The 16,241-nt window shown below is 36.5% G+C and overlaps 1 protein-coding gene across 3 annotated transcripts in view; it reads right to left on the bottom strand.

Annotated features, from left to right (window-relative positions):
- The window catches only part of GBE1 (1,4-alpha-glucan branching enzyme 1), a 161,045-nt gene that overhangs the window by 94,217 nt on the left and 50,587 nt on the right, over positions 1-16,241 (bottom strand). For all 3 annotated transcript variants that reach the window (XM_082055387.1, XM_082055388.1, XM_082055389.1), the window contains exon 4: positions 1,318-1,443. In XM_082055387.1, the coding sequence (XP_081911513.1) occupies positions 1,318-1,443 (126 nt within the window). The remainder of the gene's footprint in view (positions 1-1,317; positions 1,444-16,241) is intronic.

The raw sequence follows: 16,241 nt of genomic DNA, 5'->3' as shown, positions 1-16,241 counted from the left end.
CACTTAGTCTGCGGTTTATGAATGCTCTCCCAAGATATTTTTCATACATCATATGAAGGTGTCCCTCCCTTAACAGCAGTGCATGAGAAATAAGAGGGCTTTAAAATTAATAAACAGATTTTCCTGATACAATGAAACTAGGATTTGACTGAAGTGTAAGCACCTTGATTCTGAAAGCTTTATCTGAGTTCATATGCCACTGACTTCTTATTGGAGAACTGAACTTTGTATTTGGGGCTAACATACTTAAACCCAATTCTGATAATTCCCTGCTATATCAGGAAGGTGCCTAGCCCTGGAATAGTAATTGAGCTTGCCTAGCATGTGGGAAACCAAGTTTAGTATATCACTTTGACAGGTAGTTATTTGGGGGGTGAAGGGATTGAGAGGAGCCCCATGGAGAAGGACTTGAGGGTACTGGTGGATGAAAATCTGGACATGAGCCACCAGTGTGCACTTGCAGCCCTGAAAACCAATTGTATCCCGAGCCCCATCAAAAGGAGCATGGTCAACAGGTTGAGGGAGGCGATTCTGCCCCTCTGCTCTGCTGAGACCCCACCTCGAGTTCTGCATCCAGCTCAGGAGCCCTCAGTACAGGAAAGACATGGATCTGCTGGAGAGGGGCCAGAGGAGGCCACCAAGATGATCAGAGGGCTGGAATACCTCTCCTGTGAGGACAGGCTGAGAGAGTTGGAGTTGTTCAGCCTGGAGAAAGCTCTGGAGGGACCTTATTGCAGTCTTTCAGTACTTAAAAGGGGCCTGTAAGAAATATGGTGATACGCTTTTTAGCAGGGCCTCTTTAGACAGGCAAGGGGTAATGGTTTTAAACTGAAGTGGGAGAGGAGATTCAGTCTAGACATGAGGAAGAAGGTTTTTTTTACAATAAGGGTGGTGAAACACTGGCATGGCTTGCCTAGAGAGATGGCAGATGCCCCATCCCTGGAGACTTTCAAGGCCAGGCTGGACAGGGCTCTGAGCAACCGATCTAGTTGAAGATGTCCCTGCTCACTGCAGAAGCTTGGACTAGATGACCTTGGAAAGTCCCTTCCAACCAAAACTGTTCTATTCAATGATTCTATGATTCTATATATTGAATGGGAGATTGAAAAAGTAGCTCGAAAACATTCACCATTAAATCACTTGTTTCTGTCAAAGCCATGAATAAAACCCCTTTACTTCTCAAGTAGCTATTTTAACTAGTTTGCTACCCTCTTTTTGTGGAACAGTTTTTTTTTTTTATTCTTCCAAACAGGGATACAAAGATGACACAATACACAGTTTTATACACCTTTAGAAACTAATACTTGAGAGCCTTACTATATATGACAGTGGTGGATTCCAGTGTACCCAATCGTAATTCACTTTGTCTTCATCACGGACTACATATCTTGCCCAAGGTGAAATACGATAGAGGAGTTCGCCATTTTGAGCACGAATCACCACCTATAAAATAACCGCAACATATGCATGCAGTCACATATAATTCATACAACATCTCCTATCTAAACTGTAGCAGAGAATGAAATAGTACGCTACACGGAAATTTAATTTAAAGAACACACACAAATATACAATGCAAGTCAAGACAGGGAAGAAAGAATGACCCTGTTCACAGAGATGATTTGCAAAGGGATAGTAAACCAGGCATGCCAGACACAGGAATGATGCTCACAAGCAGGAACTGAAAGGTGAAGATATATATGGAAGCTTGATATAAATAATAGGAGAAAGAACCTTCCCAAATAGATTACCGTTAGGTTCCCTAATTTGCCCTGTCATTGCTATTTCTTTGCCACGTTCTTATAAATCTAAACAGACATGCACTGTAATGCCATCAGGATGAGAACTGTCACTTGTTTACTTGGTAAATGATCTAGTAAGCGGATTTTAATAACTTAATTCCCTTTCATTTTCTATGCTCTGTGAGTCCTGACCAATATCATATAGACCAGAAACACACATCAACAGAAGAAACACAGGACAATTTTCAGGTCAAGAAGTAAGAGTAAAATTTAAATTGCTGGGTTTCTTCTGTTGCCTTTCAATTTCTCTTTATTGTATCATTAGAATGATGAAGGCATTAAATATTATTGTTTTACATCCCATATTTGGTTTCCTCTATTTTACAATTACATGAAAAAGGGCCATTCTTTTCAGTTTTTTCAACAAGCTCATAGAACTTCAGAAGAAAGAGTAACCAAACACAAGAAACCTAGGAGTTCTTTTGGAGTATTATAATTTTTCACAACAAAAGCAAAACTGAAATAATTACTAGGATAATGTTGTACCATGATCTTGCAGAAGACATTTTATTTGAGTAGTTGATGATCTTGAACAGGCCACCTTTGCTCTATTGAGTAATTAATGTAATCTATGACTTACAAAATACTCTTGGAGAAGGGTCTGAGAACCAAGGGGTGGAAGGTAGTGTTGCTGACTAGAAGAGTGTTACATGTTTAGGAGCTAGGTATGACAGGTCCATGTGGTGTTGCACACATCCCTTGGTTGCAAGACAACCTCAGCCACCTCAGCATAACAGAGGGGCCTTGAATGACAAAAGGCAGAGCTTCTCGCCAAGGACAGGATCTGCTCCACATTGTAGGCCACAGGGAAATCTTCCAGGACACTGGCTAATAACACACTTTGGCAGAGTCCTCTGTACTTGAAGAAGGTGACTTACTCACTATCAGTATTCCTTCTCTTATTCTGTCAAATCAAAGCACCTATCCTATGAAGCCAGTTGTTGCCAGGCCTTTCTTCTTGAGATGTAGAAAGAACTCTACTCCCTCTCTCTCACCTCGCTGCCAGCAGAAGAAACAGCATCACTCTGGTTTTACTTGGTATTTCGGCTGCCATTAAAACACTAATACAAGAGGTTTGCAGATTTAGAACCCAGAGATGTACAAGCAAGTGAAGTCCTGAAATTCTTCATTCCATTTTTGGTTTGGTTCTTGGTTTGGGGATGGGGGGGGGGGGCGGGGGCAGCGCGGGGGGTGTGTGATATGTTGCAAGGAAATTTCTGAACATCATAAGAAGCCTCAAATGAAAAGGGGCAGGGCATCTGAGTTTTTGGTTGTTGTGTTTTTTTTTATTTGTTTGATTGTTTTTTTGAGACTAACCATTCTAATCAGAAAAAAACCTAAGAAAAAGTTATTGAAAACACTGTACTGTTGCATGGAAAATTTCTTCTGTCAACTGTGCTAGCAAAGCTGGCCAAAAGGATATTTTTTACAAATTATATCAACACTATGAAGATATTCCTGGTTGATAGCATTGACAATTTGCAAGTTGCTATTAAAATAATAAAAATTATCTCTTCATTCTTATATCACACTTCCAATGATGTTATTGCTTGTTTTATTAATCCATCCTAATTTACCCATCACAGAAACAAGATAATGGCATATAATAAGCATAGCTAGCTACTTATGTTAGCATTCCTTTTTCTCTAATATTCCAGTATAATTCAGGCTTATGAAGGGTAGGCATATATTATTTTCAGAAATATGAGGCAATTAATCTAAATTCAGAACATTATTTAATTAGATGTAGTACTGGTTTAATCCAAAGATGCTACCGGAAGGGGAAAAATTTTATTATGAAATAGTGAAACCAGTCATGCATATTCTTTAATTTAATCCATTAAATGCTTGAGAAAAACAGATATTAGAAACACAGGTAAATGAGCAACCAGTTATTTCACTTTCTTAGCCCACACTTTCACAGTTACACTGCACATGTGCATTAGCAATATCTCTGCATTCCATCCATCTGAAATCAAGTAAGAACTTCTGTTGTACCATAGTTACTCAAATTGACCATATTTCCTCCATCCCAAGGCATCAGTGCATTTGATTGACCAGTTTTCCAGAAGCCATTTTAATTAAGTACTATTTTTGTTTTTATTCAAAGCATCTATCAGGTCAAGTTTATTCATAAGACTTTTCAGGGACTGAGGGACCTTTATGGGAACTTGTAAGAGTTCCTATCAACTTTCACAGCCAGAATTCTAATAGCTACAAATAAAACTCCTGAGAAGCAGAGGCATACATGTATTTCTCACATATTATAAGAGCGACAATGTAATAAACAGGTGGTGCTGATCTACCATTTCCTGCAAAAGCTGGGTTTACATACTTAACAGTCTAAACAGACTTAAGCGTCTCCTCTATTTTAAGGTTCACAGTCTAAACCACTTCTGGTTTAAATTTTCACTTTAGAACAACTTCACTTTCAGTTTTATTACACAAAGATATAAGAAACCTCCCATGCTTTAGAGAAAAAAACACATCCAACACTTGAAATCATACAATTTAAACATGCAAATGTCAGAAAATGTCTAAAAAAGTGGGGGGAAAGAAAGTGTATTTGTTGCCTTCTTCACAGTATACAAGGAATATTTTCCATATATATACAGCCATGCCTGTATTTGGTAGAACCTGAATGTAACAGTAGAATTCTCAGTTTTCTGCCTGTGTTGCTCTCATTTTTTAACATCATGCGCTGTGCACAGGGAAAGCATAGTCAAAAGGAACATAGTTAACTCATAAAAAGAATGATTACTACACTTAAAGCTGGTAAAGTTGAATCTCATTCTCCTCTGGTTCACAAGCACACAGCCAACATAGTTTCCTTAGACCTCTATAATGTGATCCCTAATGATTTCAATTCTCATTTCCTATGCTTGCTTAACCCTTTCCTTAGTTTTAAGGGAACCCCATTTACTGAATCTTTCTTTTCCTTAATTACCAAGCTTTATACTCAATCAACTTCCTATTCCTCTCTCCTAGTATTGTAGACAGTAGATTAAAAATTACAAGTAGAAAGACTTCAAGTAACATTTTATAAAGTTTCTTGAAACAGAACTCTCACATAATCATGTTGAGCTGAGGCATAAGCAAAACTGCAAAAGTTGAATGGCAGCCCAAAACAAATAGCAATTCAGCCCAAGTCTGACAAAAATAACTCTAAAGGCAACAGTCCAACAGCTTTCATTCCCTTATTTGCTTTGGCATTTCTTGAAACAATTACAGATGGGAAAAAAAAAAAAAGTTGTAATAAAAAGGGTAACAATACAAAGCACATAGGCAAAACTGAAAGACAGATAAACAATTCTCGCTCCACTCACCCCAAACTATTTCTTGTGGTCCATTTTCTGCAGTGTTCAGATATAAAAAGTAGCTGCCATGTATGCTCTGCACCTGCGGCTGCAGGTTATATATATGCATAAATAATATTGAATATAGTCATCATACAACCCTTTTGACAAAGTAACTATGAGTCTTATTAGCAGATACCGTATTTTTGCTCCAAATTTGCCTTTTTTTCTTTCATTTTACATTTTCAACTACTTTCTAAAGTTATGATGCATAACCTAAGCTAGCTACCACTTATCCCATCAACATTTTATAGCTGAATTTATGTTTTCTATTTACCTCAACCATTCTCTCTAAAGAACGCATATACATACACATAATATGTACCAAACAGCACTTTGTCATTAGTATGTTTTCATATTACAGTTATGTACCTGCATTATGGCTTACCCTTGGCTTTCTTCAGCTTTGTGATTCAAGTCACTTTTTAAACACTTACCAATATGAACTATGATAAAATTATCGCAGAGAAGCAATGCTGATCATTACACAAAACACTCCAACAAGAGGACAAGTGCAGGAGAAAAAGGAAATCCAAGCTTCCTAGGCAAAAATAACACATCTTCCTCAGTTTGCGTGCTTAAAACAAACTATTAAGTAACAGCCAAACTAATTTAAGAAGAAAGAAGTCAACATAGCAAAAGTTAAATTTATACTGTCCAAATTCAGGATGACAGAAAAACAAACAATACCAGGAAACAGATGAAGAGATCTTGCCTCCACCTACAGTAAACACTTGTTAGAAACACAAACCAGTAGTATGTTACTATCAAACTGCATAATACTTGGGGGCACCATAACACTTTTTCTAAGAGGAGAGATGGGGAGTCTCTTACAACAGCTGACCTATTATATATTTCACATTTAGAACTTTGTACCAAAGTCATTTTCTTATTTACTCATAGTTTTCATGCTGGCTTACCCCTTGGAAATTTCTAACTCAGGATTCAAGTTAATAATGCAGAATTTTCCTACATTAACACTAGACACAGCTCAACTGAATAGGGTGGGGTTTTTTTTGTGTCCGTGTGTCCCGTCCCGCCCCCCCCCCCCCCCCCCCCGCTTTGAATGGTAAATAAATTCACAAAATATGTAAAACCTCAAATTCCTTGATGACCTCAGAAACCAGAATCATGTGACATTCAAAGTGAAATATCAGTATGAGTACATGTAAATAAATGCCCTCACACAAATAAGCAAGTGTCAGAAAGAGACAGAATGAAAACATCCTTCAAAATTTCACATTAAGAAGTCAATTTATTCTAAAAATGGGCATGGCATAGAAACACAATTCCTATAAGAACAACTGTAAAATAATGAACAGTGAAGAGCTTAACATAAGCTCCTCATCTTTTGTATGTAAAAGTTAAAAAAACATGGTTTGTTTGCATTTTCCATTACAGGGGTTTTAGTGCATTTTCAACATTTCCATCTGAAATGTTCAGCACACTTTAAGTTTAGCATCTGGGACCACTGTAATTAGTGCAGCATAATTCAGAAATAAGCACACCCAAGGTAGTGAAAAGATGCCCTGGTAACCCAAGGTTTAAGGCATCAGCGCTGTTGAAGTGATTACTTTTGAAGTGAGAACTTTCAGATGTGAATAAAAATCACCAGAAAAACTGAAACAGATAGTTGTAATAAGAGCAAATGTATAATGAACAATGGCTGATTTTGCAAGTATGTAAGAACTGGTGTGCAAAAGTGAATTTCAATTTCTAAAATGCTGGACTGCTGCAAGATAAAGCAGGGCCTAAATCTCACAAGACCATTAGTATCAAAGTGACAACGTGTTCTGTGTCTGTCCAACTAGAGTATAAGGAATTTATGAAATGGGGAGTAAGCTTCAGGATAAAACTAAGTACAGTCTTTACAGCTGTGTTTTGATAATGTTTAAAACTCTCAAAAGCAGTTTATTACAGTTAAGGAGAAACCATCACTCTGAGGGCAGTCTAGTGCCATACAGAAAAGGCAATAACATGCTGCAGCAATTCAGAAGCTGAAATAGGTTTCATTTAATTTAATGGTGCTTCCAACACAGGACAAGTGAGATTCAGTGGCCTCAATTTTCTGAGACACCCAAGAGCCTCAAAACTTTTCAGTATCCCACTATTCTGCCTTTCCAAAACAGCATGAGTCTTCCATATCAGCTACAGCACATCTGCCAACCCCTCCTGGATGTCTCAGACTACTGAAAGGAAAACTTGGCACTTACGTTCAGGCAACTTTCAACCTACTGTGACCCAGTAAAATTCGTTGTCTTTTCATGAAAAGCCACACATTTTTCTTAAATTATCTATTAAAAAAAAGTCTGACAATTTTTCAAGTCTAACATTTATAAAAATTTAGTCACAAATACAAATTTAGATAAACTGCAAACCCATGTGTAAAATGGAGTTTAATACAGTTGTGCTGTTGTTATGACAGATGAAACTGTGCAGTCACAGGCTATAAAACATCACATTTAAAATTAATATGCTGATGACTATTCCCTTTCTATCTTTTTTGTGTCTGCACCCCTTCATCTTCTCTTCCCACCCCTTTCATTTAGCTACCTCATCTTCCAGTGGACACATACACAGATCTTCAGAACAATGTGGGAGAATAATTCAAATGACAGTCGTACACAAGAACAGACAATTTCTTTGCCCAGCATTTGCTCCTTTAGCTTTCAGTTCCTGCATCTAAAGCTGACTTTAATTCCATGTGTGAGAATTTTATTCAATTATGAGGTATTCCCCTAAGTCATCTGCCTCTGTATCTACTGATGATGACACAGAGTTAAATATTGGAAATAAAAATAAGCCATGCTGCCTTGATAATTCTTTATTTTTCAGATATTTAATTTAAAACTAGCATCTGACTTTTTTTTTTTTTCAAGAATTAAGAATAATATTTTGTGGTTCAGGAAATTTGTTATATAATGGTTTATCATTTATATTTGAGTTGCGGAGAAGAAAATGAGGGGGTGATAACTAGATAACTGATGAATATATGCAAGCCAATAAACTGCTATGAAACACTGTATTATTATTTCATTACTTTAACAGCTTGAAAGCACTTGGAATGATTGTTGGTATATGTGGCTTTTAATACAACAATGAAATTAAATTGGCCATCAAACCAACAATAGCTGCCATAATGAGAGACTTTACTAGCCTTAATATAAATATGGAAATCTCAGTGACTTGTTATTTATAAGGGCAATAAGCTATTACTTCTATATTTTACAATTTACAGTATTTCATTAGCTTCATATTCATTCATTTCTGAGACAAGATTATCGAAGTGTAAAGCCACAAGAACATAGGTGGAAATACCACCTCATCTTAAGTGACATGCACCTCATCTGAAAGTCGGTTCAACCTAAGACCTAAAAGCATGACAGAGTCAGGTCCTACAGAGTTTCTAGGAAGCTTGGGTTAGATGCTGCAATAACATAACCAGGTTTTCCTGGTTATGAAATTTATTAGAAATTAAACATCAAGGTATTTGCCTTCCTCAGTTGGTTTAAGAGTGCATAGGGAAGGAAAACAACTATTTGTACACAAATATCTTTTTTAGTATAGTACTGTAGACAAAGTTTTCATTTTTACTTTAGAAAAAATAGGGTAACTGAGAGAATGAATTACAAGTTTACAAAAATACAAAAGAATCTGAACCAATTAATCTCTCCAAAACTTTATACTTAGGACATATTACTGCTTTAAGAAAACCTGGTCTTAGATTTCATTTCATAAATATAGTTCATTTTCGAACTTAGTTCCTGCATTCAGGTGACTAATACCATTCTGCTATGAGATCATATTTATTTTTTCTTAAATTGTTCATCCTTTTCTCAACCCCCTCAAGTTGCTACAGAAACAGAGAAGTTTTACTGCCAGCTGAAAATACCTTTCCCAGGATAGAATATACAGTTCTGATGATCTTTTGCCAGTGGATGACATAAATTGAGCCAATTTACAGAAGTAAATAAAATCACATCACCTGTCCTGCCTTCCCCCCACACACACACAGAAAACCACAGGGCAACTGTTACCACTCTATTTCTACAGGTCATACTGGCTTGTGAGACAAGCACTAGAATCTAGAGGCAATGGTTTTGTATGTTTGGTTTTTTAATACATGGGACCACAGCAGAACAATTTTTGGTAAGGTAATGTAACTTGCTGCAGAACCCAGGACCAGAATTCAGAGTTCCTTGCATGACACAGTTTGCTTTAAAAAAGATTTAGATAAAAATACAAAAGCCTGACAAAAAAATGCGGATAGAACAGCAGTGTTAAAAGCTTTATTCAGGAATTGTCTCATTCAACCTGACAGATTTTAGAGACTAGATAAAACATTTTCCTCTTTAATAGCCTCAGAAATAGAAGGCGAGGAATGAGGAAGCAAACACAGCTTCTTCACTAGTACCTATTTCTTCTTGCTGCACAGCCCTGCCTAATGAAGCTCAGGAGAGGCAGCAAGGAGGAAGAGGGATCATTTGCACAACTCTTCGGCTTTCCCAGCCAGGAGTACCTTCCCAAATGGACCCTCCATCCAAATAAGTGGGAAAGAAGGCATGGAAAACAGATATTTACAGAGTTCACCTTCCAGTGTAAAACTCTACCACAGTCTGTTCCTACTGCTCCAAATAACAAATTAATCACGTGTATATGTCAAGGTGCTTGCAGTCACTTAAGTTATTACTGAGAAATGAATTGAGTATAAACCTTGAAAAGAAGTCTTGGAAAGAATGGACGGTGTGTTGCTTCTGCCAGGCTGTTCTCCCTAAACTGCAAATCAGTTACACAAGAAGGAAAAAGTAATAGAACACTCTAGTCATATTACTCCAGGTCTCCCTCTCTTTTTTCTCCTCATCAGTTTATGATCACAGTCAAAAATCAAGTCAAAACAAAGTGATCTCCTTTGTTTGTTGCAGTGATTGTTGTTGTTTTCCTTCCAAACAATTTTCTGGCAAAGAAATCTCCTAAAGGGGCAACAAGCATTTAAACCAAATACTGAAAAAAATACTGCCTAGCTACTAGACACCTAGTAATACTTCTCAGGTAGTTTATACATTTACTAAAGTTCTGCAGAGGAATCTGTGTAGTTCAGAAACCAATGGGAGAGGGGTCTATTTGCTATGCAGATTATTTTTCTGTAAATAAATAATCACATCAGCTATTAGACTCTGAACTTATTAGGGATTAAATATTTGTTCACAATTCTCCCTTCTTTCCCCTTCTCACCTGATGAAAGAAAATATATTAAAAAAAAAAAAATCAAAATACGAAAGAATCAAAAGCCTATCTTCAAAATGCAAGTCATGAAGTCATGCCTTGATTTTCCAAAAGAGGGAGATATAACTCCATTTGTGAATTAAGCATTTCAATTGCAGTGAATAATCTAAAAAAAAAAAAAAATTAACTGGTTTACTAGCTCAGCTTAAAAAGGAAAGCTTTTTGTCTTTTTTCCATTCCATGCTTCTCTTAGAAAACTCAGAGGAATTAGTAAATACTACAAAAGATACCGAAAATACTATATTATCTATTTTAATATTAAAAAAAACACAAAAAATTGAGACCAGCCTAGTATTATAAAAACTTCTGTGCAGACAGAGATAAAAATACCATAGGAAAAACAAACTGTTAAAATCCAGGAAACCATAAGAGAGTTGTTAAAAATAAAAGCAATATCATATGGAAACATTCCCAATAGATTTCAAACAGGTACAAGTGTAGAGACAATACCTGGTTTAATCATCATGAACAATCCTATATGTCAATGGATTTTGACAGGAAGAAATAATAATATTTATAAGTATTAGCTACACAAAGACAGCATTTTAGGTATTGAGAGACAACCAGTTTATTTTTTAAAAATACCACTTTTATCTGTGCTGCAGGACAGGATTCAAACTTTTCTTTCAGCCAAGAATCCAGATTTTGAAAACCTTTTTCAAAATCAGATTAATATAAGTCAAAGCAAAACCAGAATCCACACAATACATAGTTCAAGAAATACTTTTTTCCCCACTGTGACTTAACTAGAATCAAGTTACAAAACACCAGTGATGCAACTCAAAGACTATAAAAAATTATATGCATAATACAGAAGTATTCATATATGTATTACAGAACTGAGAGGCTTAAGGTAGGAGAGCACAGTTTGAAAAGCAACCATAATAATAAAGCACATTACACACATAAGTGTAACTTATTAGAGTTGTTTCAAGCCTTGTCAAATAGAAAAGAAGCTGTTGAAGTATGTAATAGGGGCACCCAAGCATTAAGTATTACTTATCCTCTACTATTAAGTGTTTGTATGAAGGACAACTGCTGCATAATGCACTTTGCGGTTGGGCAGCTGTGGCACAGCACTCTTACTGTTTGATGCTCCCATTCACGGCTGCTTCTAACCGACAGCAAAATATCTTTTGGAGATGAGGCAAGTCATGTTCAACACCTCTACTTCCTGCAACAAACTCCCACAGCATCTTATAAGTGGGGTAGCCTACAGCCCCGAATGGGCCTTCCACTGTCCCTCCTGTTGCTATTGTCTCCCTGCTCAAAAACTGCAGAGTCCCTAACACTGTAGGTGACACTCTCTTTTGTGGATAATAAAAAAGTTCAGAGAACTGTGATGTCCTCCCTCTTTCTGAGGCTGTCTGTCATGGATGAGCTTCCCTGAGCCTCTGCACTCATTGTTAGGCACATTAACGGGTTCTTTCTCATATTCTAAAGTAGCATACTTTGAACACTTTATCATAATGCCTCAGAGAAGTCCTCAAACAGCTCCTGTGTTGGACATGGTGCTAGTACAGATTCCACCTGACAGGACCTGGGCATCCACAGTGTCAAGTCCATTAGAACACTAAAGTTTATTTTCCACTTTCTCCTTGAATTATAATCTTCTCCTAACATTATAGACAAATACAGCTGAAAATTTGGAAGTACATACCAGCAAGTCACACTGAGAAGAGTGTCAGAAGCTTTACCTAACTAGTGACCCTATCTTCTAAACAAAAACAATTCTCCCAAAATCCACAGCCACATTTGTATATACTTAACATGGGTTCTGACTTTAAATTCCATTTCAAGACACTGTCTTCTTTAAAAATTCTCTCCCTTTACCTCTAAAAAAGAAAAAACACATTTTGTTTTAAAACATACCTCATATAAATGCAAACAATTAGTCTTCTGTATGGATAAACCAAAAGGAAAATATTTTTAAATGGCAAAACCTCCTACTAAGGAACAGTGCAATCATCAAATCACAGGAGAACTAAGCCTGCCAAAATAACTGAACATAATTCTGAAGTACTGAGCTCGGTCTGCAAGCAAAGGCTCCGAAGAGCAACAGCCTGTTGCATTACAATTCTTCGTCACTGCTACAACCTCTCCTATGAGTCCACAAGTAGTTGCACATTGTTTACCAAATCCAACCAGGCAAAGTTGAGAGATCATTAACCTCTCAAAGAGATAGCAACTCTTCCTGCTAGTAAACATAACCTGTAACCCACAGAAGTCTATGGTAACTTGCTGAAGGGTCATGGCTCACAATCAAGCAATGAAACAGGGAGGGAATTGCCATAGATTTAACTAATGCTTTACTTTCCATTCAGCACCACTGATGTCTAGAACTGTATATGCTAGATGACTTAAATCCTGTTCCCTAAAGTTAACAATGCTAGGAATGTCATATCTGCTCCTTCTTGCATACAAGTTACACACCACTATGCTGCAGAATGTTTGTTTCATTCACTGTTCAACTCTGTGGACCTGGTGATATTTTTTTTTTACGTCCTACAGACCACTTAAGACACAAAATTTAAGTGAAATGGAACTTATGAGAGGCTATGAGCAAGGATATTCCTTCTCCCTTCAGCTGGGTTGAAAACAAGAAACATTACAAGTATTTATATCTTTACCTGTAAGAAACCAGTGAACACTTCTTCGGGAAGTTTCCCGTTGAAATAAAGTTTCATAGTTCTGCTAGGGATACCTGGGACTCCCTTTCTAACAGCTGTCTTACTGCCCAGAACCTTTTTACATCTTATGTTACAGAAAACTCACCACATCTTTAACACTTCTATACCTAGCATCCTAACCACCAGCTTGTTATCCAATTATTAAAAAGTTTCCTGGGTTTTCACATTCTCATTAAAAACGCCTTCACATTTTGACTGCAGAGTGCTTGACATTCATGAGACCTGAACTCAAAGCCAGCCTGATGCTCTGCTGCTGGACTTCCACATCAGTCAGGTCAGCTGCAACACCATCTACTTCATCAGCAACAGTAATTACACTTGATGAATTTCACTAACAGTAGTTCCCTGACACTGATTAACCTCTCTGCTCACCATATTTGATTCCTTTTCAAGGTTTACAAGTTAAACACAGAGCATGCAGAACTACTAGGAGTATAGGATACAGTAGTAAAAACTGTATGGATGAATAGTTACCTCCTAATCATGATTAATCTGTTACTATTCTGACTCACAGAAGTTCCTCCTTTGCACCCTTTAATATTAAAAAGGCTTATGTATTTGGACTGGAAAACTACTCAAAACCAATAGTAGTGAACTTGTAAAATATTTTGTACAAATTGACAAAAAAAAAAGTGACTGTTATCCATGTCAGTCCCAATTTTGAATTGACCTTGCCACCTTTAACTACCGTTCAGCAATCACTGAACCCACTCAAACATACAAGAGTCTGGAATATCAAAGAAGAATATAGTGTAAATATGTGCAGAAAATATCAAATCTAATCACTTCATTACAAGACACTCCCTCAAAAAACTATACATTTTACCATTTAAATATATATACATGCACACATTTCTAGATACAAGTGTGTGAAGGAGGAAGGCTATAGATTTAGCAAATTATGGCATACAGAGTTTTAAAAACATTCCTACCATTTTCTGAGGTGACCTTTCCAGGGAAAATTTACATTATTTGTTCCCTGAGCAATATGCAATTAGTTATGCCAGCATACACAGAGAAATTATGAAGGCTGCTACAGTGCCTAGAAATGATCTCTTAAAACCCAAGCAAAATTAACTACAAACCAGGATTTTTTTTTTTTTTTATCTACCTACACCTAATTACACAAAAGCTGTCTGAGAAAGCTACCCCTTTGTAGTTAACTCATATGGCTTCAAAAATGTAATAAGAAACCAAAAAAATTAGTAACTGATATTTTACAGACAACCTCTTAATCTTTACCTTGTTCTTGGTAAAAGCTGCTTTACAGAGGCATGTCAGCCATCCTGACTCTTACCTCCATAACTCAAGAGAAATAAGCCAGAATCACATTAAACTAGTTGCAAGAACATACAAGTGATATTTAGTTGCATAGTGTTATAATTTCATGCATTTACCCAGCATATTGTCAGATAAATTTATTAGCATATAAAACTCTTGTTCTGTCAAATCATTCCAGAAATCACAGATCTATTATCATTACTAGAAAGCTAAACACTTACTACTATTTTAGTGTACCCTCTCCAGCTCATGGAAGATAACTTAGTGGTTCCACTGCACAGATGTCCTCCTATTCAATGTTCCAGGGCAACAGATAGCTCAGTCATAATTGACAATATTTTGGAAGTACTGATCTTACCATCTTTTCTTATTTAGCTGTGTGAAAGCTTTTTGGAACTTGATCATTGACCATGAATCTGGAAATTTTAATCTAGGTTTGAATTCTTATTAGCTTCTATCTTCCAATAGTTCTGCTTTCTTCTGTGTTGTTCCTTAGCATTCCTACGACAAATATTAAAAAAGGTACCCACTGCAGATATTGAGATCACATTTATTATCAATACTGTCCCCACTCCTAAACTCCACTGATACTATTTCAAAATTGGGATCTTACAGACTACAGTGAAAACTTAATTTACAGGTATTTTTAAGCAGTTGTAAAACTGTAAAGGAACAAAGTGGAACACTGATTAAACTCCCATGTGCATATCAAAACACATGACAAGAGCTGTTAAGAAAGCCTATCCACGCCAATTTTTCTAAAAGCTTGCTGTATACTGTGAAAAGGTAATTAAGAACACTCTGGCAATGAAGGAAATTTTTTCGGCCATTAAATAAGGTAAGCACACTTGCCCCACAATTGTCATCACTGTTAGAATGACAAACATGTTAAGCTTTAAAGAAGCTTTGATTATCCCAGACCATCTTTCAAACAACTCTCACTAGAATAAAAAAGAGGTAAGGAGGCTTAATTTATTAAAGGGGTTTTTTTGTTGTTTTTTACTCTGTGCTCAGTTTACAACATCCATCAGAAGTTAAATAAATAAAAATAAACACCACACAATCACAATGGCAATCATATTTATTCACTTAACTCACTCTAAGCTCCTCACTGATCCATAGAAGAAAGTGTCCTTTTCTAGCAGTTAACCTTATTTTGTAGATGTATTTCACAATTCACAAGGGAGTCACTCAACTATTATAAGCATCTGTCCCTTCACACTGAAATGTATCAGAAATGTATTTGAAGATTTATAGCAGGTTTTTTAATTACTCCCCTTCAATGTTTATATTTACTTATGAGAAGACTGCCTGAAGAGCTACAGTAGACAGTCTACTACTACTAAAAAAAGGCAAACGTTTGACCTCTGCTCCTCATTTATTTTCCTACAAAATATTTTGTGACCTGATCTAAATTAGTGTCACCAGCTACAATCCATCCATTTCCCAATCTGGCTTAGAAATTACTTATTTAAAAGGAATGACCTTGTCTACCATTTCAGAACTTGGCATTTGCCTGTGTAGAACTAAAGATGAAAACAGTGTAGACAGAAGCTAAAGATAAGGACCTGGAGGAGACTTTTTCACCCTAGCAGATTAATCAAATCACTACCTGAATGTCTAAAGTAGACTATTTTAACTTAAATACTTAAGAATAATATTGGTAAAAGAAACTTTAAAACCTGATATTCCTTTATGCTTCTTCAGTAAAGCAAAAGAGGGATACCTTCATTACTAAAAAGAAAGTGTTGTTGCCTAGTCTAGTTGCCTAGCCAGCCAACAGTGCCTGTGTGGTTCTACATTAGCTCTGCAATCTGCATAGTCATTTT

Source organism: Streptopelia decaocto, assembly GCF_964273445.1.
Source record: "Streptopelia decaocto genome assembly, chromosome: 1".
Classification (NCBI taxonomy): Eukaryota; Metazoa; Chordata; class Aves; order Columbiformes; family Columbidae; genus Streptopelia; species Streptopelia decaocto.
The sequence above is the reverse complement of the archived record's forward strand: the minus strand, read 5'-3'. Positions and strand labels throughout refer to the sequence as shown.